The sequence below is a fragment of the Delphinapterus leucas genome, chromosome 19 (genome assembly GCF_059928025.1).
Source record: "Delphinapterus leucas isolate spDelLeu-1000000601 "Yukka" chromosome 19, BTC_Dleu_Yukka2, whole genome shotgun sequence".
NCBI classification, from domain to species: Eukaryota; Metazoa; Chordata; class Mammalia; order Artiodactyla; family Monodontidae; genus Delphinapterus; species Delphinapterus leucas.
The window spans coordinates 37,330,857-37,358,814 of record NC_143147.1 but is presented as its reverse complement, the minus strand read 5'-3'; the positions used below and the strand labels follow the sequence as shown (position 1 = coordinate 37,358,814).

Below are 27,958 nucleotides of genomic sequence, written 5' to 3'. Positions count from 1 at the left end.
AGGACTAGAACGCAGACAGAGGTCCTTGTTTGCTGCTATTTTCTTTACAATTTCTTTCAAGATTCGTATCCCACCTCCTCCTTTACAATTTTTCTTCCTCTGTCCTCTGGCTCTTCTATTTTCTCGCTCCAACTCCACCCCTTCTACAAGTGAGCCGCCCTTCTAGCTCTCCGCCCCTCCCCGCGCTCCGCCCCTCCGCCGCAAGGCCCCTCCCCTCCGCCCGGGCGCTGCGGGATGAATGGCAGAGTTGCCGCTGCTCCGCTCTGGGCGCTGATTGGCCGCCCGGCGCGGTGACGCGCCGACGGCCGCGGGAGCACGCAGGCGGGCGGGGCGGACGGGGGCGGAGCCGGGCTCCGCTGCGGGGCGGGGCGCGGGCGACAGTGGGTGGAGGAGCCGGGAGGCTGGAGGCGGGAGGCGCCGGGGCCGTTTAAGCGGCTTCCCTCCCGCCCCCAGCCGCCTGGTCTGGCTCCGGCCCTGTCCCGACCCCCGGCCTGGCCCACTCCGACCCTGCCTGGCCGAGTGGTCCGCCGGGCACGCGGCGGCCTCCGGAGCAGCCCAAGCCCATGAGGGCCGCGCGCCCGGCCACCGGCGCTGACGATACCGAGCTCCTGGCCCACGAGGAGGAGCAGAGGATCAATGCGGTTCCAGAATCGATTCCAGCGGTGAGAGGGATGGCGCCCCGCCCCGCCGCCCGTGCCGGGACCGGGTCCCGGATCCCGCCTCCTCCCGCGTGGGTCCCGGCTCCTCACTTGGGTCCATCCCCTGTGGATCCCACGCCTCGGCCGGGGACCGGCTCCCGGGGGATTCCCCTCCCTGCTGTCCCTGGGTGATCCCCTTCCTCCAAAGACCAGGATCTCGTGCCTGTCCCGGGTCCCCCTCGCGATCTGCGGACCTCGGATTCCCAGACCTCGGACCACGAGCCTGCCCTTCTCCCGCGGTATCCCATTGCTCACCCGGCTTCACCCCATCCAGGCGGGGCTCTTGCTTGGTCTGAGGACCGGAACCCCAGCCGCAGGCGCTGCCCCCGAGTCTTCCGACCCCAGCTTTGCCCTCCATCCCTTACCGGGAGCTTGGAGGGCTCCCGGTGCGGGCGGAACCGGGGCCCATTCGTTGCTGCGCCCTGCAGCGAGAGTTGTGGTAAAGCGGGGGTGCTGGCCGTTTTAGGTGCTTTGTCTTTGAACGGCCGTAGCAACGGGGAAACTGAGGCAGGCTCTGCTGGTTTAGTCTTGCCTGGCCAAGTCCGGGCCCTGAGGGTACCCAGGCTTAGAGTCCCTGGGCGTGCTATTTGGGGGCGCCGCGAAGGGGCAAGTTAGCGTCCGAGTGGTGAGACCTGCTGTTGAGACGCCGGTGTTAGGAAACGAGGAGGAGGAACCGAGGAGGCACCACCGGAAGGCTGGCCGGCTGCCCTGTCGCTGGAGAGCCGATGGTAACGCCGGCCTGGGGAGGTACCGTGGCCTTAATCCCGACCCCGGGTGTCTGCCATCTAGCAATGGATGGAGGCTGGCCATAGTTCCGAGAGGAAGCTCTGGGCTTTTTTTTCTAATCGCCTTCGTTTAAGTGGGTGAAAGTTCACCTCTCCTGTGCTGTGGTAACTCTCCATCCCTTTGTCTGAATCAGGCAGCCGTCCCCATTCCCAAACCTTCACCCTGAGCAGGCTAGCTTAGTGTGCAGTGACAGGGGGAATTTGAAAAAAGACAAAGAATGCATGAAGTCTTCCAAGGAGGTTATTGTTGAGTTTTTAGGCACTGCTTTTTATTTCAAGATTTTAAAGTGCACTTTTTTTTTTCTTTCCAACTTCCTAACCCCTTGACGCCCCCTCTCCCATTATGATCTTATTCCTCCTCCAGTCCCACAGGGTAAGGAGTGAAATATGCACAGGGAGTGTTGTGGTGGATTGTGCCATCAGAAGGGTGATCAGTTTGAAGACTTGGATTAACTTCTGAATATTGCTCATCACTCAGGGTGTTGAATGCCTGGCAGTATTCCCCTAGTGGGATATCATATCAGTACTTCTAAAGGCAAAACGAAACCATGGTGTTCTGGCTTGAGAACATGAAGTCAGCCATGAGGACTGGAGGGGCTTTAAGGGAGGATGTAACACAGGTTCAGTAATGGTTGGCAAAGCTCTGTGCATGTGGTTTGTTTGATTTGGTCTTACTTCTCTGCACATCTCTGCTCTTCCTGTTTTCAGAGACAGTGGCAATATTCTGTGAAATTACTGGTTTTTGTTAGATTAAGAGTTGTATTTCTTTTCTATCCTTTCAATTCTTCTCTAGAAAGAAGAAAAAGAAAAGGAACCTGTTTTATTGTTTGTCGCACAAACATTAAAAGTGTTAAGAGAAATGAAAAACAAACAAACCTTATTTAGGACACTACCATTTCAGCTGATGGAACTTTTTTTTTAAAATAAATTTATTTATTTTTGGCTGCATAGGGTCTTCGTTGATGCGCGTGGGCTTTCTCTAGTTGCAGCGAGCGGGGGCTACTCTTCATTGTGGTGCACGGGCTTCTCGTTGTGGTGGCTTCTTTTGTTGGAGAGCATGGGCTCTAGGCATGCGGGCTTCAGTAGTTGTGGCACGTGAGCTCAGTAGTTGTGGCTCACGGGCTCTAGAGCACAGGCTCAGTAGTTGTGGCACATGGGCTTTGTTGCTCTGTGGCATGTGGGATCTTCCTGGACCAGGGCTAGAACCCGTGTCCCCTGCATTGGCAAGTGGATTCTTAATCACTGTGCCACCAGGGAAGCCCTGAACTTTTCTTTTTGCTGGACGCTAATCTATCCAGTCCTTATTATCACAGTTGTAAGGTGATTTTGCGCTCTACTTCATTTAAAAATGAAAAACTACAGGTGTTTTCTTTTAGTGCAACATAGACATTGTAATTTTCTCAGCGGCTGCACAATATCAATGGATATTTAACAGTTATTTTCTTGATGACATCTAGAACTACCCCGATTTTCTTTGAACAATGAATGATCCCATAATTTCTTATTTTTGTGTATTATAGGCTAAAATGGAAAGATATTTCTAAGAGTCAATTTGAACTTAGAAATAAAGCCTGCAAATAAAAAGTAATATAACAAAAAAAATCATGGTTTTTGTGGTCCATACATTGACATGTTGAGAGTACTGTTCTGCATCTCTTAAAAACTGTGCTTATTATACATCTTTTGAGCATTCAGGAGAGATACAAGTAGGTAAATGACAGAGGAACTAGAAAGAGGAATACACTATCTTTGAACCCATGTGTTCCTTCTGGTAGATTTACCAGGACTCCATTGACGAGCATTTGACTGCAGTAAAAACATTTTATTAGGCCATAGTTTGTGGCTATGTCTAAATTATAAGAAAACCTGAACACCTTGCTGGTTTGTTCATAATGGAAACTTGGCGGTCACTGTGGCTTTGGATCAACTTCCAGAGTTCTGACATATCTGTGGAGGAGGGCTGTAGGGATGCCTAGCCCAGTGTAATAAGTGGAGGGCTTTATGCAGGCATGGCTTCTCAAAAAGCTTAGGATGTGAAAAACGCCAGTGGGACACCTTTTATCTTTTGTGCTTTAACCCTTCCACACTTGATTCCACCACCCCTCCACACAGAGTCATTCTCTCTCTTTCACAGCATCTCTGACTGATTAGAATACCTGCTAACATTTATTAAGTACCTCCTGGTGCCAGGCAGTAGCTGGGTATTTGTAGATTACTCATCTCATCCTCAACTGTAACCCTAGGAGGCAAATTTTATACCCATTTAATAGAAGAACAAATAGGGTTAGAGAATAAAAGAGAGCTTGCCATCATCACACAGCAAGGAGGGGGCACACTGAAGGGTTCAATATCATGTCCCTCTCCACCACCCATGCAGCCATTCACCTCTGTCTCCCCGCCCACATCACAACATCTGTATGACAGCGCAGAGGCCTAGGACCCAGAGCTTCTAATGTATCTTATTGGTATCTTACTGGTGCATGCTCGTTTCTCCAGCCTGGCAACCAAAAATCCAAGGAAAAGGATGCTCCTTTCCTTAACCCCAGCCTCATGACCACTGGTTAGCTTCAAATTGAATATGTGGCAAACCATATAATTCTAAAGCATTAGAAGTCTTCCAGGACTGCCTATTGCCTTTTTTTGTTTGTTTGTTTTTTGGCGTGTTCTCAGAGCATTGAATCATAGGCATGGGGTAGTCTCCTTATATGTGCCATTTCCCTTATTTAAGTTAAATGTATCCCACCACTATCACTACCTCTGGCAGCAGAACTTTTCCTAAACATCATGCTTATTCATATAGGGAAGCTAATTAGTAAGGTTGTGCACAGGGGTCAGCTTATGTTGCCCCATCAAGTGATGTTGAAGGAGCCCTTGGAATGTCCATGGTATTGGCCTTTGAGAATTTTATTTTCATGAGATTGAGGATTCTCTTTGCCCTAAGACTGCCTGTTTTTCTTTGTTGCATACAGAATCCCCAGTGAAACTAATTGACGAGTGGATCTTTCTCGGGTAGGATAAAATACTTCAGCAGCAGGCAGAATGTCTGTCTTTCTATTCATTCATTCAGCACTTATTTATTAAGCTCCAGCAATAAGCTGGGCCTTGTGTTTGGAACTGGAAATGAAATGGTGGACAAGATGGCCTTCATGGAATTCACATTACAGTGGGAGAAAATGAAATAAAAAATAAACAAGTTCAAAAAGTCCAATTCTTACTAATTGTGATAAGGGCTCTGGTGGAGTGAGGAGGGCTGAAGTGATACTTTAGGTAGGATGGTCAGGGAAACCTCTCTAAGGAGGTTACATTTGAGATGAGTTTGACCGGTGAGAGGAGAGCTGGGCATTCTGGAGAAGAATGTTCTAGTTAGAAGTAAACAGCAAACACAGACACCCTGAGGCCGATAAGACCTGGGTGGTTTGAGGAGCAGAAAGGATGCGGTTGGTTGGAGGCAGAGTGAGAGGAAGGTAGCACCAGACTGGAGAAGTGGGTGAGGGCTTGTGGCCTGCCGAGGATGCAGTGTTATCCCAAGCACTTTGGGAAGCCAGACGGATTTTAAGCTCTGGTTAGTGTTTGATGTGATCTGGTGCTGATAGACTTGTGGCTGCTGAGTAAAGAAGAGAGTCCATGTGTGGGCAGGCAGGGAGACCAGAGACTTTGTATGTTTACAGACCAGAGGTGTCAATGTCTTGATTTAAGGTAGGGTCTTTGGAACTGTAGAGAGCGGAACTGATTTGGAATATATTTTGAAGGTAACATTGATGGTGCTTTCATGTGGAGTATGGGGAACACAGAGGAATCAAGGACAACTTCTGAGATTTGATCTTAGGCCTCTGAGATCTGCTGGTAGGTTGCAGATTTACCTTCGGAAGGCCACTGCTTTGGGCTAAATTTAAAGTGTGCTAAGGAGTGTCCCCAGGTCCCTCTCTCCATAGTTTTGAAATTCTATCACCGGGAGAGCATGAGGACACTGGGCCAGGGGAAGTGGAGAGAGTGTTGAAAGAGAAAGTGAGGGGATGAATGAACAAACCCTTGTCAACTAAAAACTTTAATCACCTTCCCTCAAACCCTCTGAAGCTGGCTGGATGCTGTCTTCTAGCACTGGATAACCACTAGGGTGGCTTTGCTTTAAGTAGAGGTGTCTTCCATAAGTGGGTCCTATTTCCCATAACTCTTGATAACCTTCCTCATTCTTTTTGGGGGGAAGAGAATAGGCTCAGTGTGTGGGAGTTTATTTGCATTTTACATCTGCTTTTCCATTTAGGTCTTGGGCAACTAATTTCTTCATAGTGATTTCTGCAGGAGGCCTTGTTGGAGGCTTGATTGTACCCTGGCAGATCAGAGAGAAATGGAAAAATGCATTGTAAATTTCCCGGCAGAACCATGTGCTGTCCCATGGGGCCCCAGGCAGTGATCTGTGCCTGGAATACTTGCTCTTCCCTTTCTGTATTGCAGGAATCTTGGCCCTGCCCTTAAGGAGAAACTACCTTAAGTCACATGGGTGGAATATTTTTCTCTGCAACTTCTGAGTTTATTTTTAACCTGAGTGATTCCAGGTGGGCAGGAACTAAGCTGTCACAAACATGGCCACCGAGTTTCTCTGCTTTTAGGAGAAAATTTGAAAGTCTACCCCTGTCACTGTGTAATAGCCTGACTATTTTTAGATTGGGCTGCCAGAGATATAAATTGCTATTTTAGTTTGCAGCCTGGTGGTGGGTAGTCAAACCCTACCTACTGTACCCTGCACAGAGTGCTCACAGTTTAATCTACCTTCAACCATCCCGGAGCCTTGCTCTTTACTCTTTACAATTCCTAATAGGACATGCTGCTTATAGCCCTGTCGTTATGTCTCAGGCTAATGATTTGGTAGATCCTTGAATGCTAGGGAAACTTTTAAAGCATCCTTCCCAAGAGTGTAATTATTTTCCTTTTTACTAATAACTGCCGTATAACAACACTCTCGTTCCTTAGGAAATTTAGTAAAATTATTTAAAGGATTGTCAGGGGAGAAAAGATTTATTTATCTATGTGTGAGAATAGCTTGGAATAATTCTGAAGCTGTTAACTGCACATTTCTCTTAAACAGTTTCCAAGCCATCTGGTGAATTCCATTCCATATGTGTATATTTTGCACGCTAGTTAGATAGCTACCCATTGGTGGTCCAAGTAAGGTATCTTCAAGGTCCCAAATCCATTTCCTAGTGGATCTGCCACTTGAACTCTCTATGTTGGGTTAGCAGGGACTGCCACTTTATTTATTTGCTCTAGGGATAACAGGCCCTTCTTAATTCAGGGAGAAAGTATTGGCTAGTCTTTTCTTAAAGTGAGCACTGTTTGGAATCGCTTGACCATGTGTTTTAGTCAGTTTTTGGCAACCTGGCTGTGCCATTTGGTTTAGCCTGGTACCATTTTTTCATCATGTTAATTAATAAGGTGTGACTAGTGACTAGTGACGGAATCTCCTCCCCCTACCCCCTTAACCTAGCTCAAGCAAAAAGCTACTTTATTGTGCAAAGCCTGTTGACATCTTGCATGCCCCAAGCGCAGGAATGCTGCTTGAATGCTGAGACCTGAATGCCATCATGGCTGTCTTACCTGCATTATTTCTCTGCATCTGCTTCTTTCAGGCAGCTGCCTTTTTATCTTCCTGAGTTTACATCTCCCTCCTTCTAAAGAACACACAGACTAAACCAGAATCCCTCATGAAACATGGCACGGGTATGAACTGGGGCCGGGGGGATCCTCACCCACACACTGAAATAGAAGAAGGCTGTTTATCTCTTCATGTCCGATGGTGTTTGTGCTTTTCACTGCTTTGCTGGTTGCCACAAAATTAGCCCAAAGGGGATATGGAATATGGGTGTGTGTCTATATGTGTAACAGATTTTGATATTTAGATACATACACATGTGTTTATGAATTTTATAGCCAGTGTACCTGGTGCTAGTCACATATTTAGATTTTGAAGGAAACTTTTAATTCAGGAAGAATGCAGGTGAAAACGTACCTCTTGTTTCAGGTGCCAGGAGGCAGCCAGGTATCATTTATTTAAGCTGTCTGGTGCCAGAACAAGTAATGCAATAGACGGAAACTAGTTCAACAGGCCTGCCAATCGTGGGATGGAGGCTTTAAAGATCTACATGTATAAGCTTTATACATTTTGAGAGAAGAAATAGAAACCTTTCAAATACACTGAATTTGCATTAAATGGTGGCTTCCGGTATTTGTTAACTTTAGAAAAATGACCTTGGTTTTTTTTTTCTGTTAAGATTTAAGATTTGGTTGTACCATTTTTTTTATTTTTAATTTTTTTTACTGTGGGGGTACCAGTTGTGGATATGGTTTTTGTTTGTTTTTGGTAGGTAGAAAAATTTTCTTCTAAATGAACTGAAAGAATACTTAATCCAGTAAACTAGGGCATTCGCTTTAGGATTATGGCTGTTGGCTCAGTTTACACCTGTTTAGTGGCTTTGGTTTTGATCCCGTAACTAGGTATTTCCAGCAGTCACCTCTTCAGTTAGAACAGACCAAACAACCACTGACAAGCTTCACCATTGTTCTTTACACGCTCTGAGCTTTTCTCATGTGATGTCTTTGTCTCTACAGGTTCATGAACCACCGGGCCCCAGCCAATGGCCGCTACAAACCAACTTGTTATGAACATGCTGCTAACTGTTACACACATGCAGTGAGTATGAGATTTCTGCCTTTTCCATCCTTCCCAAAGGGCTTTGGTGGGAGGAAGGGGCAATCATCTCTGTTAACCTCAGCCCCGTTAGTCAGGTGTACCCATCTCTGTGACCTTACCTGCCAAAGTGTCAGTGCTAGGTCATGTCACCAGAAACTGTGAGCATGTCAGACACCTTGAGTGCTCTGACTACAGTCAGCTCTGTCTATCCTGGACTTGCTTTCTCAGACAAGATCGTCTTTGAAAGAATAATAATAGTAAGTACCTTAGTTATAAAAAAAAAGACAAAGAAAACTATGAAGACTGTCGCCCCTGGAATGAAATGAATCACCTTTTCAAGACAGTCAGCTGTGTTTATTGGCAAGAAGAATTCACCATTTGTTGCAAAAGGTGGTTTTTTTTCCCTGAGTGATCCCCTAAAACAGGTAGCCACATCCTCTCCATCTCCACTGTGGTCATTGCTTCTCAGATGTTAGTCCATATTGTAGAAGAAAAGTTCGATTTAATCCCTAAATTCTTAATTTTTTTGATAGTAGAAGAAAAAGCTATTTAATCCCTAAATTCCTAATTTTTTTCTTCCTTATAAAAACAAAACATATTCATTATAAGAAACATAGAAAATACTGAAGAATATATGAGAAAAACAGAACTACCTAGAAATAAATTGCTAACACTTGGATGCACTTCTTCTTTTTGTCTGTGGTGTTTGTAAATATGTGTGTATTTTCATAGTTTTCCTATTAATTTCATTTTATTGGCATTTTCTTGTGTCATATAAATTTCCTTTTATCTATGATTTCATTATTCCCTTTGAAAGTTGTATTTAGTGAGACTTTTGAGGGGAAAGTGGTGCCTGGTATATAGTCTAAAGACAAGAAATAGAGAAGGAGACCAATTTATTCCTTTAGTGAAGTGTTAGAACAGGCTAATTTAATTATTTTAGACAGTGTTAGTACAATGTGTAGGTTATATACATATGTTATTAGAATAAAACTTGCTTGAATTCAAGTTGTGCCTTTTCATTTCTTGAACCCTTCTTCAAAGAATAGTCAGTATTTCTATAAAGAGGTCATGATACCAAATAAACCTGAAATAAGCTAGTTTTTGGTGGATTTCTTTGTAATCTAATAGAACAATGCTGTTTAGTCATTACTTAGCAGAAATCAAACTTTGTAAAGTATCAGTTTTATGTATTGTAATAGTGGAATTCAAATACTACTTGGTAATACTGAAACGTTATTCTCATCACTGTCCTTTTTCTTTAGGTGCTCAAAAGATTTTTATTTAAATAATTAATATGCTGAAATCTTACTAAATGTTTTTTCTTTAGAAGAAAGTTTGTACCTGACATGCCTGCCCTGGATTCCATAAAAGGGCTTCAATAATGAAATTTGGAGTAACCTCACTAGTGGACAGTCTCCCTGGACCCATGGTTTGGATTCTCAGGGCAGGAAGGATTTAGTGAAATTCTCTAGCCTTGAGCTGACCCCTATCTTTGCATTAGTGAACGCTTTGTGAAGTGAGCTTCACAACACCAGGGGGTCAAAATGTTTAGAGTCCAAACTTGGTTTTAAAGAATGCACAGCCTAATTTGATTGTCAGCTATACTTGCCCGGATATCCATCTTTTATTCTTTTTTTTTTAATTGAAGTATAAATATAATATTTACAATATTACGTCAGTTTTAGGTGTACAGCAGAGTGATTCAGTTTTATATATATATATATACACACACACACACACACACATATTTTTCAGGTTGTTTTCCATTATAGGTTATTACAAAATATTGACTATAGTTCCCTGTGCTATACAGTGAGTCCTTGCTGCTTATCTATTTTATATATAGTAGTGTGTGTTTGTTAATCCCATACTGCTAATTTATCCCCCACTCCCTTTCCCCTTTGGGAACCATAAGTTTCTGTATCTGTGTCTGTTTCTGTTTTGTATATAGAGTCATTTATATTATTTTTTAGATTTCACGTAGAAGTGATATCATGTATTTGTCTTTCTCTGACTTACTTCACTTAGTATGATAATCTCTAGGTCTATCCATGTTGCTGCAAATTGTCAATATTTCATGCTTTTTTAGGCTGAGTAATAGTCCATTGTGTGTGTGTGTGTGTGTGTGTGTGTGTGTATAATATATATATCCATTCATCTGTTGATGGGCGTTTGGTTTGTTTCCATCTTTTATTCTTAACTAAATGTCTGATGAATTTAACAGAGATTAAAGTTACTTCTGAAGTTAATTGTCCACAGGCCCCTAAGAAAATGTAAGGGTGTGTGTATTTAAATCTAGGTCAGCATTAGGATATAAAGAATATAAAAGTTTGAATAATAGTTTATATGTCCTGTTCCTTCACTTATTGTTCCAATGTACATCCACCATTTTATGGATATGCCTTTACCAACTGCAAAACACTGATAAAAGTTATGAAAATAGTGCTCTGATAGTTTTTATAATACTGACCAATAAAAGCAACCAATGAGGGACTTCCCTGGTGGTCCATTGGTTAAGACTCCACACTCCCAATGCAGGGGGCGCAGGTTCAATCCCTGGTCGGAGAACTAAGATCCCATATACCACAACTAAAGTCTTCGCGCTGCAGTGAAGACCCAGCGCAGCCAAAATAAATAAATAAATAATAAATTTAAAATAAAAATAAATAAATAAAGCAACCAATGAAATGCTTATTACTTAGCATAATGTTGAGCATTTAAATATAATGGTTTGGCTGTTGAGATGCACAGCTCACCTTTAAGAAGAATATTTGCTTGAGATAGACCTGAATAATCCCTTAGTTTATCTCTTCTGGATTGTCACAAGGAACACTTGTAGAAACCAAAGTTAAGGGAAAACTGACAAAACATCCACATTAATTTTTTAGAACAGAAAATGTCATCTTATTAAACTTACTAAACTGTATCCCTGATTTTTGGATTTCAGAAAGCAGTAAAATTTCTAAAACTGACAAAACAAGAAACTTCCATCTAATGTCATCATTTCATTAAAGAGAAGATACTTTAACATGAAAAAAGTAGAAAGGACATAATCTCAAAATTAAATTGTTTTATGAAGAACTTTGTTGTCCTTAATTTTCTTTCTGTTCTGGGCCATTGAATACTTCAGCATTTGAAATTCAGTGCTGATCTCATCTGGGAGATTTAATATTCTGTTTCAAGAGGGAAATAGAAGGTGTTGGAGATAAAAAATATAAGATTGCTAAAGTTTGCGTTCTTTGCCAGGTATGTTTATTCCGCTATCTAATAAAGTAGTTTATTTCTTCTGATGATTTCTGTTATTATTGAATGTTTACTAGTCACACTGATATGTCTAGACATTGAAATTTGTGTCAATATGTAGTGTAAAATGTGGTGCAGAAAGCAAAGTTCTCTCTAAGATTCTAGTCTCTTAAAATTATTTGAATAAGTAGGAGTGTATTACTCTTGCCTACATGAAAGGTGCTATTAAAAATGAAATAACCCTTTCACTCTGCGGTAGCTCGGAAATTGGTGGAATGTAGACATCCAAACTAGAAATCAGGACATATGATTTGAACAAATGATTTATTTGAGTGTGGTATGTACATAATAGTTACTGACTTGATTAATTTAGATACCCTTTGCTGAAATATTGGGATTTCAGTAGCACATGGGGGAAACAGGAAAGAATATTTAAAGATCAAGACCTCCCTGGGAAATCTGGGTGCATGCTTGCCATTTGAATATTTTAAGTGCCTACCCTAAATCACATTAGAGAATAGGATGAAACATGTTCTTAACTAACGAAATTAGGATAGAGGACATTTCTTTTGCAACAATTGAGTAATGTTTCATTCTTACTGCTTGACTGTGTACCCATTGGTGGACACAGGTCCTGGGCCCTAAACAGCAGTACTTGTTTTCAGTGCCGTAAACGGACAACTTCATCTGGCTCTCGTTATGATTATCCAGGAAAGGCAAATGTTTGTTTTAAAATGATCTTCCTAAAATTGCCCCTGGTAAACCTATGTATTTTTAATAAAGTTCTCAATTCAGTGTTTTGCTGAATATTTACTTTTCTTTCCCTTTCTCTCAGTTCCTCATTGTTCCAGCCATTGTGGGCAGTGCCCTCCTCCACCGGCTGTCTGATGACTGCTGGGAAAAGATAACAGCATGGATTTATGGAATGGGCCTCTGTGCCCTCTTCATTGTTTCCACAGTATTTCACATCGTATCATGGAAAAAGAGCCACTTAAGGTACAGTGGATGGTACGCTGTTTCAACAGGTCACTCACAATGGTTGGCTCGGGTTAGCCTCTCACGCTGGCATGCTTTGGTCAGGTGAGGCAAAGAGTGGACATTTTCCTGCCTGGTAGAGTCTAATGCTGTCCCAACACTCAGGAAACTTCCTATGGATTGGACAGAATTTGAGCACCCCTATCTGTGTCTTAAGAAAGCAGGTCTTTGCTCGGAAACCGAACAAAACCACATTGCTTCCCCAGGACTTACAATGTACAGTCCTGACACCTGTTTTCCAGTGTGTCAGCACACTAAGGATGAGCATGGCAGCTGCAGGGTGATGACCAGTACTCTGGACATGCAGTCACCAGTTGGGCTTTGAGTCCAAGCCCTGCCACTTAGTCTCGTGTAGCCTCAGTTTCTTCATCACTAAAATGAGAATGGTAATGCCCGACTGGCGGGCTGTTGTGATAGGTGAATGAGATGATGCCTGTGAGAGTGATTTGAAAATTATAAATCACTACAGCTGTACTACAGGTATATTACAGCTCGGGTTTACTGTTTTGCAAAGTTCAGCTTTCAGAATTAGGTCCCGTGCATCTACTCAAACGAAATTCACATATGTTGCTACAGTTAGCTGTCAAGCACTTTCCAAACGATATTGTGATCCCTAGCCTCCCAATGAGGACATAAAAGCATTCATCCTTTGAGTGAAGGGTTAATTTGGGTGATACAAAGGTAGCAGCACACCATCTAGTTGCTTATGAAATGGATTCTGCACAACCCAAAAGGACAAAGTTTCTTCTCAAAAAGGAGGACTCAGAACAGACTTAGAGTGATTTAATGTAATATTAGAAGATAACTTTTGGGGGCTTCCCTGGTGGCGCAGTGGTTAAGAATCCTGCCTGCCAATGCAGGGGACACAGGTTCGAGCCCTGGTCCAGGAAGATCCCACATGCCGCAGAGCAACTAAGCCCGTGCACCACAACTACTGAGCCTGTGCTCTAGAGCCCATGAGTCACAACTACTGAAGCCCACGCGCCTAGAGCCCGTGCTGCGCAACAAAAGAAGCCACCGCGCTGAGAAGCCCACGCACCACAACGAAGAGTAGCCCCCACTCGCCGCAACTAGAGAAAAGCCTGTGCACAGCAACGAAGACCCAACACAGACAATAAATAAATAAATAAAATTAAAAAACAAGGTAACTTTTGGTTTTATAGATAGAATGTTCAAAAAAATCTCGTTATTCAAACAATCTAATATTAAAAAGATATGCTTTATTTAAGAGCAGGATTTGGGATTCATATGATTACTAGTTTCCTCATATGTAAAATCAGACTTTTAGAGCTGGAAGGATCCTTAGGGAACATCTGATCCAAACCCCATAATTTTCTCCTGGGGAAACTGAGACTCAGTGATTCCAGCAGAATCTGATCATCATCCCAGGATCTCTGACTCCCAGTCCTGAGGTTTATTTCCACTGCACCCTTTACAATATTGCTTCTAGTTGGCAGTCTGCTACCTTTGCCTATAAGCTGACAGTTCCCAGGGCTTAACATAAAACCACAGCATTGAATCACAAGGGAGCTCTGGTACACTCAAAAGCAAGCCTCAGAAGTACTTGTCCTGGCTCTTCAGGGTGCACTGTTGCAGAGCCCAGAGGCAGGAGCACTTCATTATCTTCTTGGCACGATCCAGTGCTTGTGGTTCCCTTGGCTGACTTGGCTTTGCTGTCTAGATATCTGAATCAGAGTTGTAGGTGCCTGCTTCGTTATTCAGGGCCTCCCTGCCGGGGCCTGAGAAGGTGTAATTGAAATCAGTCTCTCTTGAACCTTGAAATAGCACTGCTAGAATCATAAGCCACATGTGGATTTTTGCTCTGCATTAATTCGTTAAAATATCCCAAGTATAGCCTTAATTTAAGTAAAAGAGGGAAGGGAACAAGCATTTATTGAGTACCTACTAGGTGCTGTGCTAAATGCATGGCTACATCGTCTCATTTAATGTTCACACGCACTCTGTGATAGAGATGATATTACTTCTGCTTCACCCTTGAGGAGAGTGAGGGCCAGAGATGGGTGGTGGGTCTTGAATAAAACTGCACGCTTGACTTTACCTGCTGCAACAGTGCATAACAGTCTAGAAAGCAGAATTAGAAAGACCCCAGACCTGGCTTGGAATCAGTCATCCAAGGAGTTATTCTTCTCTTCCCTGCATCTTCTACCACATCTTCTAGCCCTTTTAAATCGGGATCTTCTGGACTGGAGTTTGCGACTGTATTTTATAAGCTCCCCAGGCGATTCTGCAAGACAGTCAAGTTTGAGAAACATTAATCTAGTGTTTGCTTTTTTACACCTAAATTATTTTCACTTCTTCACTAACATGTGACTAGCACTAACAGTGACTGAAACATCCTCAGCCTGCTTTGGTCGACACAGAGTGTGTGATGAGGCAAAATCTAATACTTGTGCGCCACCAAACCACAGCTACTACCCCTTGGACTGAAAATGGATTCAAGACAATGCAATGCATTTGTACTTTTAAATTACCTCAGGAACTTCCCTAGCAGTCCAGTGGTTAACACTCTGTGCTTCCACTGCAGGGGGCGCAGGTTTGATCCCTGGTCGGGGAGCTAAGATCCCGCACGCTGTACGGTGTGGCCAAAAATTTATAAATAAATAAATAACCTCAGTAAAGGGCGGATTCTGTCTAATCTGTTTTGTGAATAGACCTCAATGAGCCAAATCTTTGTACATTTCCTGACTCTTCAGTTTTAGAAGGAAAAACTTGGTTAGAAGCCCAGGTCGCGGGGCTTCCCCGTTGGCACAGTGGATAAGAATCCACCTGCCAATGCAGGGGACATGGGTTCGATCCCTGGTCCGGGAAGATCCCACATGCCACGGAGCAACTAAGCCCATGTGCCACAACTACTGAGCCTGGGCTCTAGAGCCCGTGAGCCACAACTACTAAGGCCTGTGCACCTAGAGCCCGTGCTCCACAACGAAAAGCCACTGCAGTGAGAAACCTGTGCACCGCAACGAAGAGTAGCCCCCGCTCACTACAACTAGAGAAAGTTTGCGTGCAGCAACAAAAGCCCAATGCAGCCAAAAATAAATAAGTTTGTTAAAACAAAAAAAGAAGAAACAGCCCAGGTGGCTACCCTCTTGACAGCAAATGAGGGTTTGTTTTTTTTCTGGTTTGTGTTATTGCTGTTCCTAAATTCGTTTCTAAATTTGCTTTATTGAAGCTTACTGTCTACACTAAGATTTGGAGTAAAAGCTGCTTCTAAGACATTCTAAAAAGAATGTGGCTTTGGGGAGTATTTACTGAGCCTTCATGATTTTGTGCCCTGCACTATGATAGGGGTTGAGAGGTGGTCTGCCCTCAAGAAATTTCATTTTCCTATTAGATAGGATCTAAAAAAAATAGAAAATATCAGAAAAGACAGATTTTGAGTTCCTGATTATCGTGGGGTTCTTACATGGAGAGGATCTATGGTATATGCAATCTTAAAAATAATATAGAGCTTTTACTTGTGGCCCCATATTATTAAAAATAGCTGTACAACTTTGAAGGCCAAGTTATAAATGCCGTGAGAACCAAGAACAAGAGTGGCAGTTGTGGCATAGTGGAGTGATAACCCCTACTTTCAGTTGTAAAATTTTCTGAAAACTCTAACTTGTTCCCCCCCCACAGGACAGTGGAGCATTGCTTTCACATGTGTGATAGAATGGTTATCTATTTCTTCATTGCTGCATCTTACGCCCCATGGTAAGATACAGTCTTTATATTTTTGAAGATAGTGTTTTTATGAGAGAATTCTCGGTCCTCCTTCCCTCCCTTCTTCCTATCCCTGCTTCCCGGTTCCCCCATCCCAACACACATACATGCTTTTTTTTCTTTCCCATTTTGATTTACTTGGGTCAGATTGCAGATTTTAAGGGGAGAGTGTTACTGCCATTCAGAATACATATCTGGCACTGGATTGTTTGAGAGAAGTGCTACTAAGTTGTGTGTAGGCAGCACGCTCACCTTTGAAATATGTTACCTTTGCCTTCCATATGCTTTCTATATGCTTCTGCTGCTGCTCGGAATACCTGGACACCTAATTGTTTAAGTAGAAATACTGTAAATACGTACAAAGAAAACAAGGTCACTTTTGAAATTTATACTGTTGGTCTTCACAGCACAGTAGCTACTATGTATGGAGTGCATTTCTCATTTCTTTAGCTATATGAATAAGAGAACTAGCCTAATTAGTTAGCTATTTAAAATACCTAGTATTCAGTTCAGTGTCCTTGTTCTTCCTACCTTTTTGATATAGATCAGATAGAGTCTTTTGCTGCTCTGTAACCCATAATTAAAGAAACATTGATTTTCCTCTATCAAGATATGGTCCAGTTTTAACCACTCAGAAATTCATATTATGCCATCAACTATATATCATTAGAAACAGCAGGCCTCTAGATTCTGACTAATGCAGCATCCATCATTCCTAATTATCTGTTGGAGTAAAAAGTAAGTGCTGTTGGAGTAAAAAGTAAGTGCTGTCTCTCCCCAGTAACTGTTACTAAATTATAGGTCTGAATCATACTGGAACGAGAATACTTAAAGGCTTTTGTGAAGTATACCTCAATTTAAAATAAGTAAATAAAAATTTTAGATGTAGACTGAGGAATCAAATATTACAGTAGGCAGTTTGTTCGCATGTAGTCATCGATATGCAGGTGGAACCTTTTCCATTTGGAAATATTAATTTTGTAGTAATAGCCATTCAGAACATTTTATTTTCATGTCTATTCTTAATCTGAATTTAGTACAGATGAATTTGCAGCATTTTAAATTCAGGCCTCACAAGAGTCCATGGTTAAATTCTAACCTACAGAGTATCTTCCATAACATGTATTAGGCTAGACCTTCTCATGTTCTCTCTTGGTGGAGAAATTGATAATGGAGACACTTGGTCTGTGTATTAGGTATCCACTGTGTGTATGTGACCTGGTTCAGGGTTTTGTTGCGTTCTCAGCTTTGTAAACAATCTGCTCCCAAATACGTAGTCAGGAACAATAAGGCAAGTAGCCTTTATAGCAGTCTGCCTAATAAGGAAAGTCGGGCATCACAGATGTGCTGGGACTTATTTCTACATGTCTCCTTTTAGCTGGTTCTATTTTTAAACCACATTGGAACTAATTCTTAGTCTTAAAGCTTGAATGACAATTTTATCCTTGAGTTATTAATTTTATCCCAGTTGCCCAAATACTTCCAACCGCATGTTGACTGCTTTTTCTTTCTGGTCTTGTCCTGGTACCTTCTCTCCCAGTTTTCAAGAGCAGAGGAAAACACAGGTTGTATGAATTCCCTTCATTTATCACCTCTGTTCTTTGTTGTCTTGTTTACATTTTTAGGTTAAATCTCCGTGAACTTGGACCCCTGGCATCTCATATGCGTTGGTTTATCTGGCTCATGGCAGCTGGAGGAACCATTTATGTATTTCTCTACCATGAAAAGTAAGAGAAAATAATTTACATTTGATAGCTTTAAAATTAACTTCCTAAATTTTATCTACATTACAGTATAATTTACTTTATATTTGCAGTTCAAAATAGTAGAAATACATAAATAGAATATATATTGTTTTAACAAATCTTTAGAACCATTTGATATTCATCATTGGTCTACAGATTGCTGCAGACAGAAATGAATGGTGCCTGTGTGATATATGACATAGTTGAAGGACAAGGTGCACTTGTCCCTCATCTAAAATGACAGTTTTGGAGTCAGTCAGACCTCATTTCACATCCTCAGGCAGGCTAGTCTTAGCAAACTAGCCTTATCCTCTATGACTTACAGTTACCACATGAGAAAAATAACTGCTTTTCTAAATTTCTTTGAAGGTTGAAGATAATAGCTATTAAGCTCCCACAGAGCACCTAGTTAGAAACCCAGAGGATGTTCCAACCTAGGACTCCCTGAGAAAGGGGACATTTGGAAGGGCATCTAAATGCGTAGTATCCTCACCATGGGACACACCTTTTTTAACCCGTTATTCATATCTCCTAGTCTTAAGTGTGAAGCAATATAAAAAGAAAACGTATTGAAATTTAGCAGCTTAGTTCTAGAGGAGACCTTCAAGGTCACCTATTTGTGCTTCATGTTTAAAAAATGAGAATGTTGGGCTTCCCTGGTGGCGCAGTGGTTGAGAGTCCGCCTGCCGATGCAGGGGACACGGGTTCGTGCCCCGGTCCAGGAAGATCCCATACGCCGCGGAGCGGTTGAACCCGTGAGCCATGGCCGCTGAGCTTGCACTACGCAACAGGAGAGGCCACAATAGTGAGAGGCCCACGTACCGCAAAAAAAAAATGAGAATGTTTAGTACATGCATCAAATTAGTGACTCATCTGGAATTAGGACCCGTGTGTCCTAGTTCCTGTTCCATGGCTCTTTTCATTATTTCACATGCCTGAACTTGAGAAACTCACAACCATGAAATAATTGTCATTGGATACAGTTTATTAAATTATTTATCTATTGTTTTTGGCAGAATGGCCCTCAGAATTAAACATAACTTGTGTTTGTCACAAAGTAATAAATTGTTTTCTCTTTTCAGAAGAAAGTGGTAGTTTTAGCTAACTTCTCTCTGACTTTGAAATTCACTTAAATGCATTTTTGACCATAATTAGCAATTCTGAGTGGTATAATGCATTATATATATATATCCAAGGGAACAGTTTGCTTCTCAGGCTCAAACCCCTAATTTATATCCTTGGATAAATTAGGAAGTAAAGTAAGACAACTATCTTTTCTCCTATTCAAGGCTTTCTAATATAAACCAAACCCACATTCATCCCCAGTTCCCTGATATGATTACTTCATGGTGGACTTTGAGTATAAAACACTAAGAATGAGATGCGAGTCACCCTTGGCCATTTGGTTTGGCAGGTATTACAGAGAACCTAAATGGTGCCACATACTGTTCTAGGCCCTGCAGACCCAAACATAAACAGAACTTGGTCCCTGCCTTCGAGGAACTTAGAGTCTAGTTTGATTAGGCATAAATATAAGTTGAATTTCAGTACAGTGTGTTTTTTAGCATTTTCAGACTTCTGCACCTAAGGTGATGAGCCTTACAAACTGGAGTTTGTACAGATACAAAATTAAGAGACAATCAAAAACACATGCCCTCAAAAACTAAATACCAAAAAAAAGTAAAAAAAAAAACAACAACAAAAAACACATGCCCTTAGTTCCTTAGGGCTCCCATCTCTTTGCCACTGACAAACTGCTCCAAGCTATTCCCTGTGCAGCTTCATAATTTCAGTGTCTTATAACGATGGATTGGAATGGTGATGAAGGCAAACACTCTGGGATTAGAAACGGAAAATGCATGTGAATTGGATTCAATGATAGCTTTTGGCAGAGAACGTTTTGCATGTAGTATGTGGAATTTGATGCCTTATCAATCCTGAAAGAAATGCTAGTTCATTGTTACTCAACTACAGTATTTCAGTTAGAGCCCTAATGGTCTCCTACAGGGAAAATACATTTCATTTGAATAGTCAAGAGTTTACATTTGTTTTTCAAAAGAAAAAGGGAAAAACTGGTAAGGAAATAGTCTGAGTGTTGTAGGAATAGATATATTAAATTAAATTAACACATTTCTATTCTGCAGGTATAAGGTGGTTGAGCTCTTTTTCTATCTCACAATGGGGTTTTCTCCAGCCTTGGTGGTGACATCAATGGTAAGAAGTTACTTCATAATTTAAGTTATTTCACCTTATTTTCTTTTAAATCACTGTGACTCTTAATATGTCTATAGATACGATCTGAAGCTTTTCTTTCGGAAGTTATGACATGTCCAATAACTAGAGATTCAAAAGAAAAAATATGTAGATTACAAAGTGCCACAACTTGTACTACCTACTGTCTGTAGTTTGGAAAAGCTATACATCTAAGTGTGACTCCTTCCATATGATAATCTGCTGCATTTGTTCTTTGGGATAACCCTTCTGTTCACCCCACCTCCACTCCCACCCTTTTCCCAAAGAATTGTGAGATTATTTGAAGGTGGAAATTTCTACTTGGATTACTTAGTGTCTTAACCCTAAATCCATGGTGAGGGTAAATTTTGAGGTTTCTTACAATGAAGAAAATATAAATTAGTGACTTCTCTTTTTTTAGAGCAGAAATTTTTTTTCTTAATTAATTAATTAATTTCTGGCTGCGTTGGTCTTCATTGCTGCAAGCAGGCTTTCTCTAGTTGCGGTGAGTGGGGGCTACTCTTCATTGCAGTGTGCGGGCTCCTCATTGTGGCGGCTTCTCTTGTTGCAGAGCACTGGCTCTAGGCGTGCGGGCTTCAGTAGTTGTGGCACGCAGGCTCAGTAGTTGTGGCGCACGGACTTAGTTGCTCCACAGCATGTGGGATCTTCCCAGACCAGGGCTCGAACCCATGTCCCCTGCATTGGCAGGCATATTCTTAACCACTGTGCCATCAGGGAACTCCCATGACTTCTTAAAACTTAAGAATTGGAAGGACCTCAAAAGGTCATTTGGCTCAACATTTTATTGGATATTTCTCAAATTCCTTCACTCTTACTTTTCCTTTCACTTGCTTTTAAGTCATATTATTTCTCTTTCTCAGGAAAGTGCTTTTTTTTTTAACTTTGCTTGAAATTTTCTTTTGGGGACTTTGATGGGTGAAAGTGTGGCATTCATTACCTGTAGTAGGCATTTGCACTTATGTGTTTGGTACTCCCATTCAGACTGATTACTGTTGAGACATCAGTTTATCTGTCAATTTAAAACAATAACATAACAACCTCACGATCCCATCTACTGGTCACTTGTGCCTTTAGCTTATGTTTTCCCAATCCTACACTCTGCATTTTGGGGCACCAGCCACTGTGTGTTTAGTTTGAACTCTCTTCTCAGGCTACAAGGGTCAGAATTGTACCTATAATTTCCTCCTGGGCTCATAGGCAAGTTATAAGAATGTAATTTTGCCGTGTATAGTTCTTGCCCTGGTCACAAAAACACCTGTAAAAGGTTTAGGATTTATAGGTTTGCTTATGTTTTTTTAGAGGGTATGTCTTATGACAATGTATCAAGATATGTTCTTTGAGATATGAGATTCATAATGGCTTTAATAATTACGTCGTAGCAAAAATACATACACTTTAGCTGGTAAAGGCAACAGGGAATAGTGAGGGGAGGGAGGTGAAAGTCAGAAATGAGAAGATCTTCCTTGAAGGCCATATAGGTAGAGGGCGATTGAAGACACCCAGAGCAAGGTCTGTGTTGATGGGTCACTAATCATTAGAGTGTAACTTCAAGTAAATTCCCTTTGGGTATCATAAGAGCAAGTTTATCCAGTATTTTTACTACCCTAAATCTTTCATTGACATTTTCAAATACAATAGCAAGTGACTAATGTTTATGTTAATCAAACAGGAAAATCCCCACACTTGCCCAGATAGAACTTAGAATCAAGCAGAAAAATACAATTCGTATAAAATAAGAAATTACCGTAAAGTTTTACAATGTCTTTGATTGGGGAAAGTACAGCCTGCTATGGGAGCACATGATAGATTTACCAGAGGAAATGCTATTTAAGCTGATTCAGAAAGACAAATAGGAGCCAAGAGATGGAAGGAGTGATGCAGGTGGTACAGAAAAAGGATACAGCATGAAGGAAGCCCCAGAGATGCGGAGAGCACGAGCATCTGAATATGCATGAGGGGGTGTAATTATGCAGGTAGCACAAGTCTCGTGATAAAACTGGTGAGCTAGACAGAGACCAGATCATAAAGAACCACACAGGCCATCTGAAGGAACAAAGGAACGGTATAAGTGATGAAGACTCAAACCTTTGGTGATCCGGTCAGAATAATGGGTATCGGAATTACCCTTCTACCATAAAGAACTTATAAAAGTGGGAAAAGTATGTGAAACAACTATTTTTTGGCGTTGGACACAGACATATAGGACTATGATCCTTGCGGGGAGAGAAACCAAAAGATGAACTTCACACGCACTGCAGTTTTCTCCCTGGAATGCTTTCCAAACTGTGAAAGAAAATGGAGTCCAAGAGCAGCAGTCTGGGTGGAGGAAACAAATCAGCATTTCACCTCCCGAGCCAGCTGCAGTTTTGGGGCAGGGTACTGGAGAGGAGGGAACTTCACAGAGAAGAGTCTCCAGAAATCTACAAGGGGTTTCCTTGAGTCCTTGCCTGAATACTAAGCTGCATTTGTGCAGAGCAACACTCTGCGTGCCCTGGCTGAGGATAGCTGTTGGAAGGCTGTGAGATCAATGGAGATTCCAGAAGGAGCCTAGTACTGGGAGATACCAGAGTTCCAGCCAGCCAGAGCAGGGAGACCATGCTGAACAACTTAGGTATTCCATTGACCCAAGCAAGACCACACCTCAGGATAAGAGCTACTCTGGCCCTAGAGTGAGGGCAGCTCTGGCACTGCCATAACAAAGCCCAGAAACCTCGAAAGGATAAAATTGATCCTTTGGTAAATAAACTGCCTACTGGAACAAACTCAACATTCCTTCAAGGAAGACAACAAAATCTATACTCTTTAACAACTCGACATCCATTATCCAAACAAATACTACTAGACAAGCAAGAAGGGCCAAATGGAAATTCTAGATCTGAAAACTATATGTTAAGAAAAAAATTTACTTGGAGGGGTTTAACAACAGATGGGATACTGCAGAAGAAAAGATCAATGAACTTGAAAATGAATAGTCAGGCCTCAGACTGGGAGAAAATATTTGCTTCCTCTATAAGTATCTGACAAAGGATGTGTATCAAATATTGTAGCACTCTAAGTCAATAATAAAAAGCCAATCCTATAAAAATGGGTAAAACACTTGAACAGACACTTTACAAAGAGAAAGAGATACAAGTATCCAGTAAGCCCTTGAAAAACTGCTCAATGTAACTAGTCATCAGAGAAACCAGGCAAATGAAAATTAAAACCTCAACATGCCACCACTACACACCCTATAGAATAGTTAAAGTTAAATTAAAAAGACTGATGCCACCAAAACCCAGCAAGGATGTGAAATAACTAGAACCCTAATTCATTGTTGGGGAGAGTATAACATGGTATAACCACTTTGGAAATTTGTTTAGCAGTTTATTATAAAATTAAGCATAAATTTATGACAACAAAAGTGAAAACATGTATCTACAAAAGGACTTGTAAAACAATAAAATGTTAATTTTATTCATGATAGCCCCAAAATGGAAAGGACAAACAAATTATGTTAAATAATTCAATGGAATGCTAAGTAATAGAAAGGAATGAATAACTGATATACAGTAGCACATGCATGAATCTCAGAAACATTATATTGAGCAAAGAGGAAGCCAGACACAAAAATGTACATACAGTTTAATTCCATTTATGTGAGGTTCTAGAACAGAGAGGCTTAGTCTGTGGTAATAGCAATAAGAACAGTGGTTGCCTTAGTGGAAGGGCAAACCTTATTGTTCACTTAATATCTATGCATTACACTATGTAAATTAATCATCAATTTTTAAAACACCCCCTACCCCCAAAAAAGGAATATAAGTTCAGGAAATAAAACACTTTAGTTCTTGGTTCAAATCCTGATTCTGACACTTAAAAGTTACGTGACCTTGGTAGATTATTTAACCTCTATGTATTCTAGTTTTCTCGTCTGTAAAGTTTGGGTAAAAATAGTACCTAAGTTAGGGCTGTGAAGATTAAATGAGTGCTTCAAACAAGTCCTGGTACATAGAAACATAGTAATGACATTGACAATGAAGAAAACATACCTGGTTTTGTTTGTTTTAGGATTAACTATGTTCTGGTTCTTTGAAAGTTGATAAGCAGATGTGGTATCTTGAGGAACTACCTATTAACAGAATGTATGTCAAAACCAACCTGTGTGCTTGGTTTGGTCTCTTGTTTATTGTTTTAGTGGAAGAAGCAGGAGTGGTGTCTTTCGGGGCAGCAACCAGCTGTGTGACTTTGTTCAGGCTACTTATTTCTCTGGCCTTAGCCTCTTCATCTCTAAATTAAGGAGGTTGTGTTGGATGAATGAGTCTCCACTGGGGAGTCAGATGCCCCTGTGAGAATCCCATGAAAACCTCAATCCTCTCTAGGAAAATGCCTCTAATAACACATACACAGAGAATTTTGTATAATTAATGGATACTAATTGCTTTATAACCTCTAGGAACTAATAAATGTAGCTGGTGTTTTGTTTTGCTATGTTTTACTTTTTAAATAAAACGAAATCTGACTGATGTGCCATCTTACCAAGGTTAAGGAGAAGTCCAGTATCAGTCAGTCTGGATCGGCTCCTTCCTCATCTTTTGATCTTACGAAAACCATGGTGCTTATGTGAACTTTGAAAATAGGGCTAATCCTCACCCCTGGCCCTGGATCCTCACGCTTGGTTTTTAGCTCGTGTCTGTTGCTGCCACTGCTCTGGCCGAGGCCAATGGGGCCATTCAAGTAGGTGGCTCCACTGGAGCTTCCCCAGGTTCCTTGTTGGACTTGGCCACCAGGACCTGCTCCAAGGCTAACAGGGTTACAGCCATCAGTGCCCAGGCCTCTGGGACACCCACACACCTGTCCCCTTCCAAGGCCTTGCCACGATTTGGCTTAGGCTTCCACTCACCTTGCAGAACCTGAGGCCTTTCTATTCCTGGTCCCCAGAAATCCTGACTTGTTTCTCTGTCAGCTTCTTAAGCCCTGCCTCTGTTCTCTTCCCCTCTCATTCATACAGCCCAGTCTAATCTTGTAGATGGGTCGAGGTCTTTGAAAACCAAGAGTAGCCTATAAATATTCCTTTTTGTGCTAAAGCACACCTGACTGTTAATTTCCTCCTAAGCTAAGAAACTCCCAGGCACAAAGACAAAAAGGCCTGGCAACATCTAGAAGGTTAGGAAATATATTGTGCTACATGGTCTCAGATCTCAGAGGTCACTCCTAGCTATGATTTTCTCGTGTCAGCCATAAGGAAGCCATAAGCTCACAGAAGCAGGTGAAGAGTCTGGGAAAAGCGGTTAGTGTAGAACAGTGTTTGAGGAGGACAAAGGGAGTGAAAACCAGGCTGAGATGTGGATTATAAATGGAGTGGCATGGGTGTAGGGAAGAAAGCTCCTAAAGAGGAAGATGAAAGCCAAGGATTGTACTTTATTAAAATGAGCTGTTGTTCATTTTAGATGCGATTGCAGTCTGCTTAAACATAGTATAAACGAGCAGAAGGTGCTTCTTTTTCCCATGGGACCTGTAACCTGACTGCTTGGTCAAATCAAGACAGCCGATTCAGAGGGTAACCCAGGTCAATTTAAGTGTAATTCGTGTTTACAGATGAGGATTCTATCTGTTCAGAGCTACTTCATTGTCTAGAAAATCAGGAGACTTAGGGGAAATTGCAGTGATCTCTTTAGCTTGTCATATCAGAATAACATCAACACCTTTTAATTTTTTTCCTCTGTTGACAGAGTAACACCGATGGACTTCAGGAACTTGCCTGTGGGGGCTTACTTTATTGCCTGGGCGTTGTGTTCTTCAAGAGCGATGGCATCATTCCATTTGCCCATGCCATCTGGCACCTGTTCGTGGCCACGGCAGCTGCAGTGCATTACTATGCCATTTGGAAATATCTTTACCGAAGTCCTACAGACTTTATGCGACATTTATGACCAATCTTTACTAGGTCTCCAAACCAGTATTATTTCAATTATGGCACTTAGGAGCGGGGTAAGAGCTGAAAACTGCACAGAGGGAAAAAAAAAAAAAAAAAAGAAGAAGACAGCTGTACTGACTTTATAACTTTTGAATATAATTACTGTGAAAGTATAAAAGCTGTGTTCTGGAATTTTCCCCCTCACAGCAGATAAATAAGGTAGTGAATTAATTATTCATTCCATTCCGCTATCACGAAGTACTCTGGATAGACTTGGCCAACTGATGTTTACAAACCAGAATTTTGTATTTTAATTTTACAGATTTTACTACATAATTTTTCTAAATTACTAGGTCAGGCTGTAAAAGTCAGTGCAATAACAAAACTTCCTTTTTAAGAGAAAATGGTTTCTATCACTTTCCCATTAGCTGTGTGAAGAATCGTGGACAGAATTTACACTACTTTTTACCATGTTTCATCTTGGCATAACATGGTTCTTTTTTAAATAGAAACTTCAGTTTTTTGTAAATTTTTAAAAAATACTTCATTGAAGCGCATTTCTGCAGTTCCTCATTCATGTGAATTTTTGCAGCAAGCTGTCAACATTCCACAAATGAACAAACATTATACCTCTTCTGATAGTTTTACTAAGCATGGAGAAATTGCCAATTTTTAAAAACTACAAGTTTTCCAAAACTCTTCTGCCAGCCTCTGACTCTGAATTCCATGTTGCTTTGGGCTGTATACTTGACCTAGTTTGGTTTCCCAGCAATGGAAAAGTATTTTGATACCATTAACTTTTTCAAAAGGTTCAACTTTTTCTCTATGCCTTTGCCATGTCTTCTTCAGGGTCTTTTTCAACAGCGGATGAGTATCTAGTCTGTACTAAGGGAGTGTTGTTGGGTTGGCCATCCACTGAAAACTCCTGAAGAGTGTTATGGATTATAGCGAATAGTGGTCATGCCTGTTTGGTGCCCAATGGTTAAGTCATTGTCACTTAGCTTTATATTATCAGTTTGATAGTCATTTTAAATTATGGAACTAGATGCATAAAATCACACTTCTACCTTTCCGTTGCATCTTCTGATACACTTTCCTCTTTTTCATGGAAAAGTATTTAAAGCACTGATTGACAGATAAACTCATGTGTCTGTCGTCCATGGGTTATATCCTGGCTCAGTGGAGTGGTATTTAATATATTGTTTTTGGTTTTCCTTCAGTGTCTTATATTAACATATTAGTTGCTTTGTTGGTTAATCTCCTGTTGGTGTTTTAATAAATGAGATAACCTTGCCTTTAGATCAGGTGCTGTTATTGCCTGTTTTCTAGTGATGGGTTTGATCATTGAACTGTTGGTTTGACAATACATTGAATTCAATTCATTGAAATTTTGTACTGATGTAGCTTTTAAATGAGGGTGTATATTGTGTGTGTATGTTTAGAACTCTTTGACTTTGTTAAATTGTGTGGGAATGAAGAACAGAAGAATGGCCTCTTGCTGGTGAATTCTTAAATAGGCAAGGTATCCAGTGATAACACTGACCAGACCACCCCTTCTGCATGATTCTGAACATCTGGATGCCTCTCGTTTTATTGTGTATATTTTATTTTAAATGTATTAACTTTTGTGGATCCATTTAAAGTCTGCTCAAAAGTACCACTGTCAAAACCACTGAAATGTATGTTAAAAAATTGTGCTGTAGACTAAAATAAAATTGTTACTTGGATTTGTTCCACTGTCTCTAAATTAGATGACTGTGAAAATGATAATGCATTTTTGAAAGCCTGAGCTCATCTAACATATGTAATACGTATAGTAGCCTTTTTTTTTTTTTTTTGAAAAGTCAGGATGGGAAGAAAAACAAATGTACCCTGACATCTAGAATTTTCTA

The 27,958-nt window shown here is 41.2% G+C and overlaps 1 protein-coding gene across 4 annotated transcripts; it reads left to right on the top strand.

The window, feature by feature from the left end:
- The first annotated feature begins 364 nt into the window (after positions 1–364).
- On the top strand, positions 365–27,800 carry MMD (monocyte to macrophage differentiation associated). Of its 4 annotated transcripts, none has more exons than XM_022552620.3 (7): positions 365–662; positions 8,087–8,168; positions 12,250–12,410; positions 16,089–16,163; positions 17,798–17,899; positions 20,062–20,131; positions 25,882–27,800. In XM_022552620.3, exons 1-7 carry the CDS (start codon positions 637–639, stop codon positions 26,080–26,082), a joined length of 717 nt encoding a protein of 238 aa, XP_022408328.1. In that variant the 5' UTR covers positions 365–636; the 3' UTR covers positions 26,083–27,800. The 4 variants fall into 4 exon arrangements, with proteins under 4 accessions (XP_022408328.1, XP_022408331.1, XP_089756986.1 ...); XM_089900860.1 differs by lacking the exon at positions 365–662 and adding an exon at positions 686–937; XM_022552622.3 differs by lacking the exon at positions 365–662 and adding an exon at positions 5,145–7,198.
- The last annotated feature ends 158 nt before the right edge of the window (positions 27,801–27,958 follow it).

Coding starts and splice junctions, on each gene's coding strand:
- MMD (XM_022552620.3), top strand. CDS start 637: ATGCGGTTCCAGAATCGATTCCAGCG. Junction 12,411..16,088: donor TGGAAAAAGAGCCACTTAAG/GTACAGTGGATG, acceptor CCCCCCCCACAG/GACAGTGGAGCATTGCTTTC. Junction 16,164..17,797: donor GCTGCATCTTACGCCCCATG/GTAAGATACAGT, acceptor TTACATTTTTAG/GTTAAATCTCCGTGAACTTG.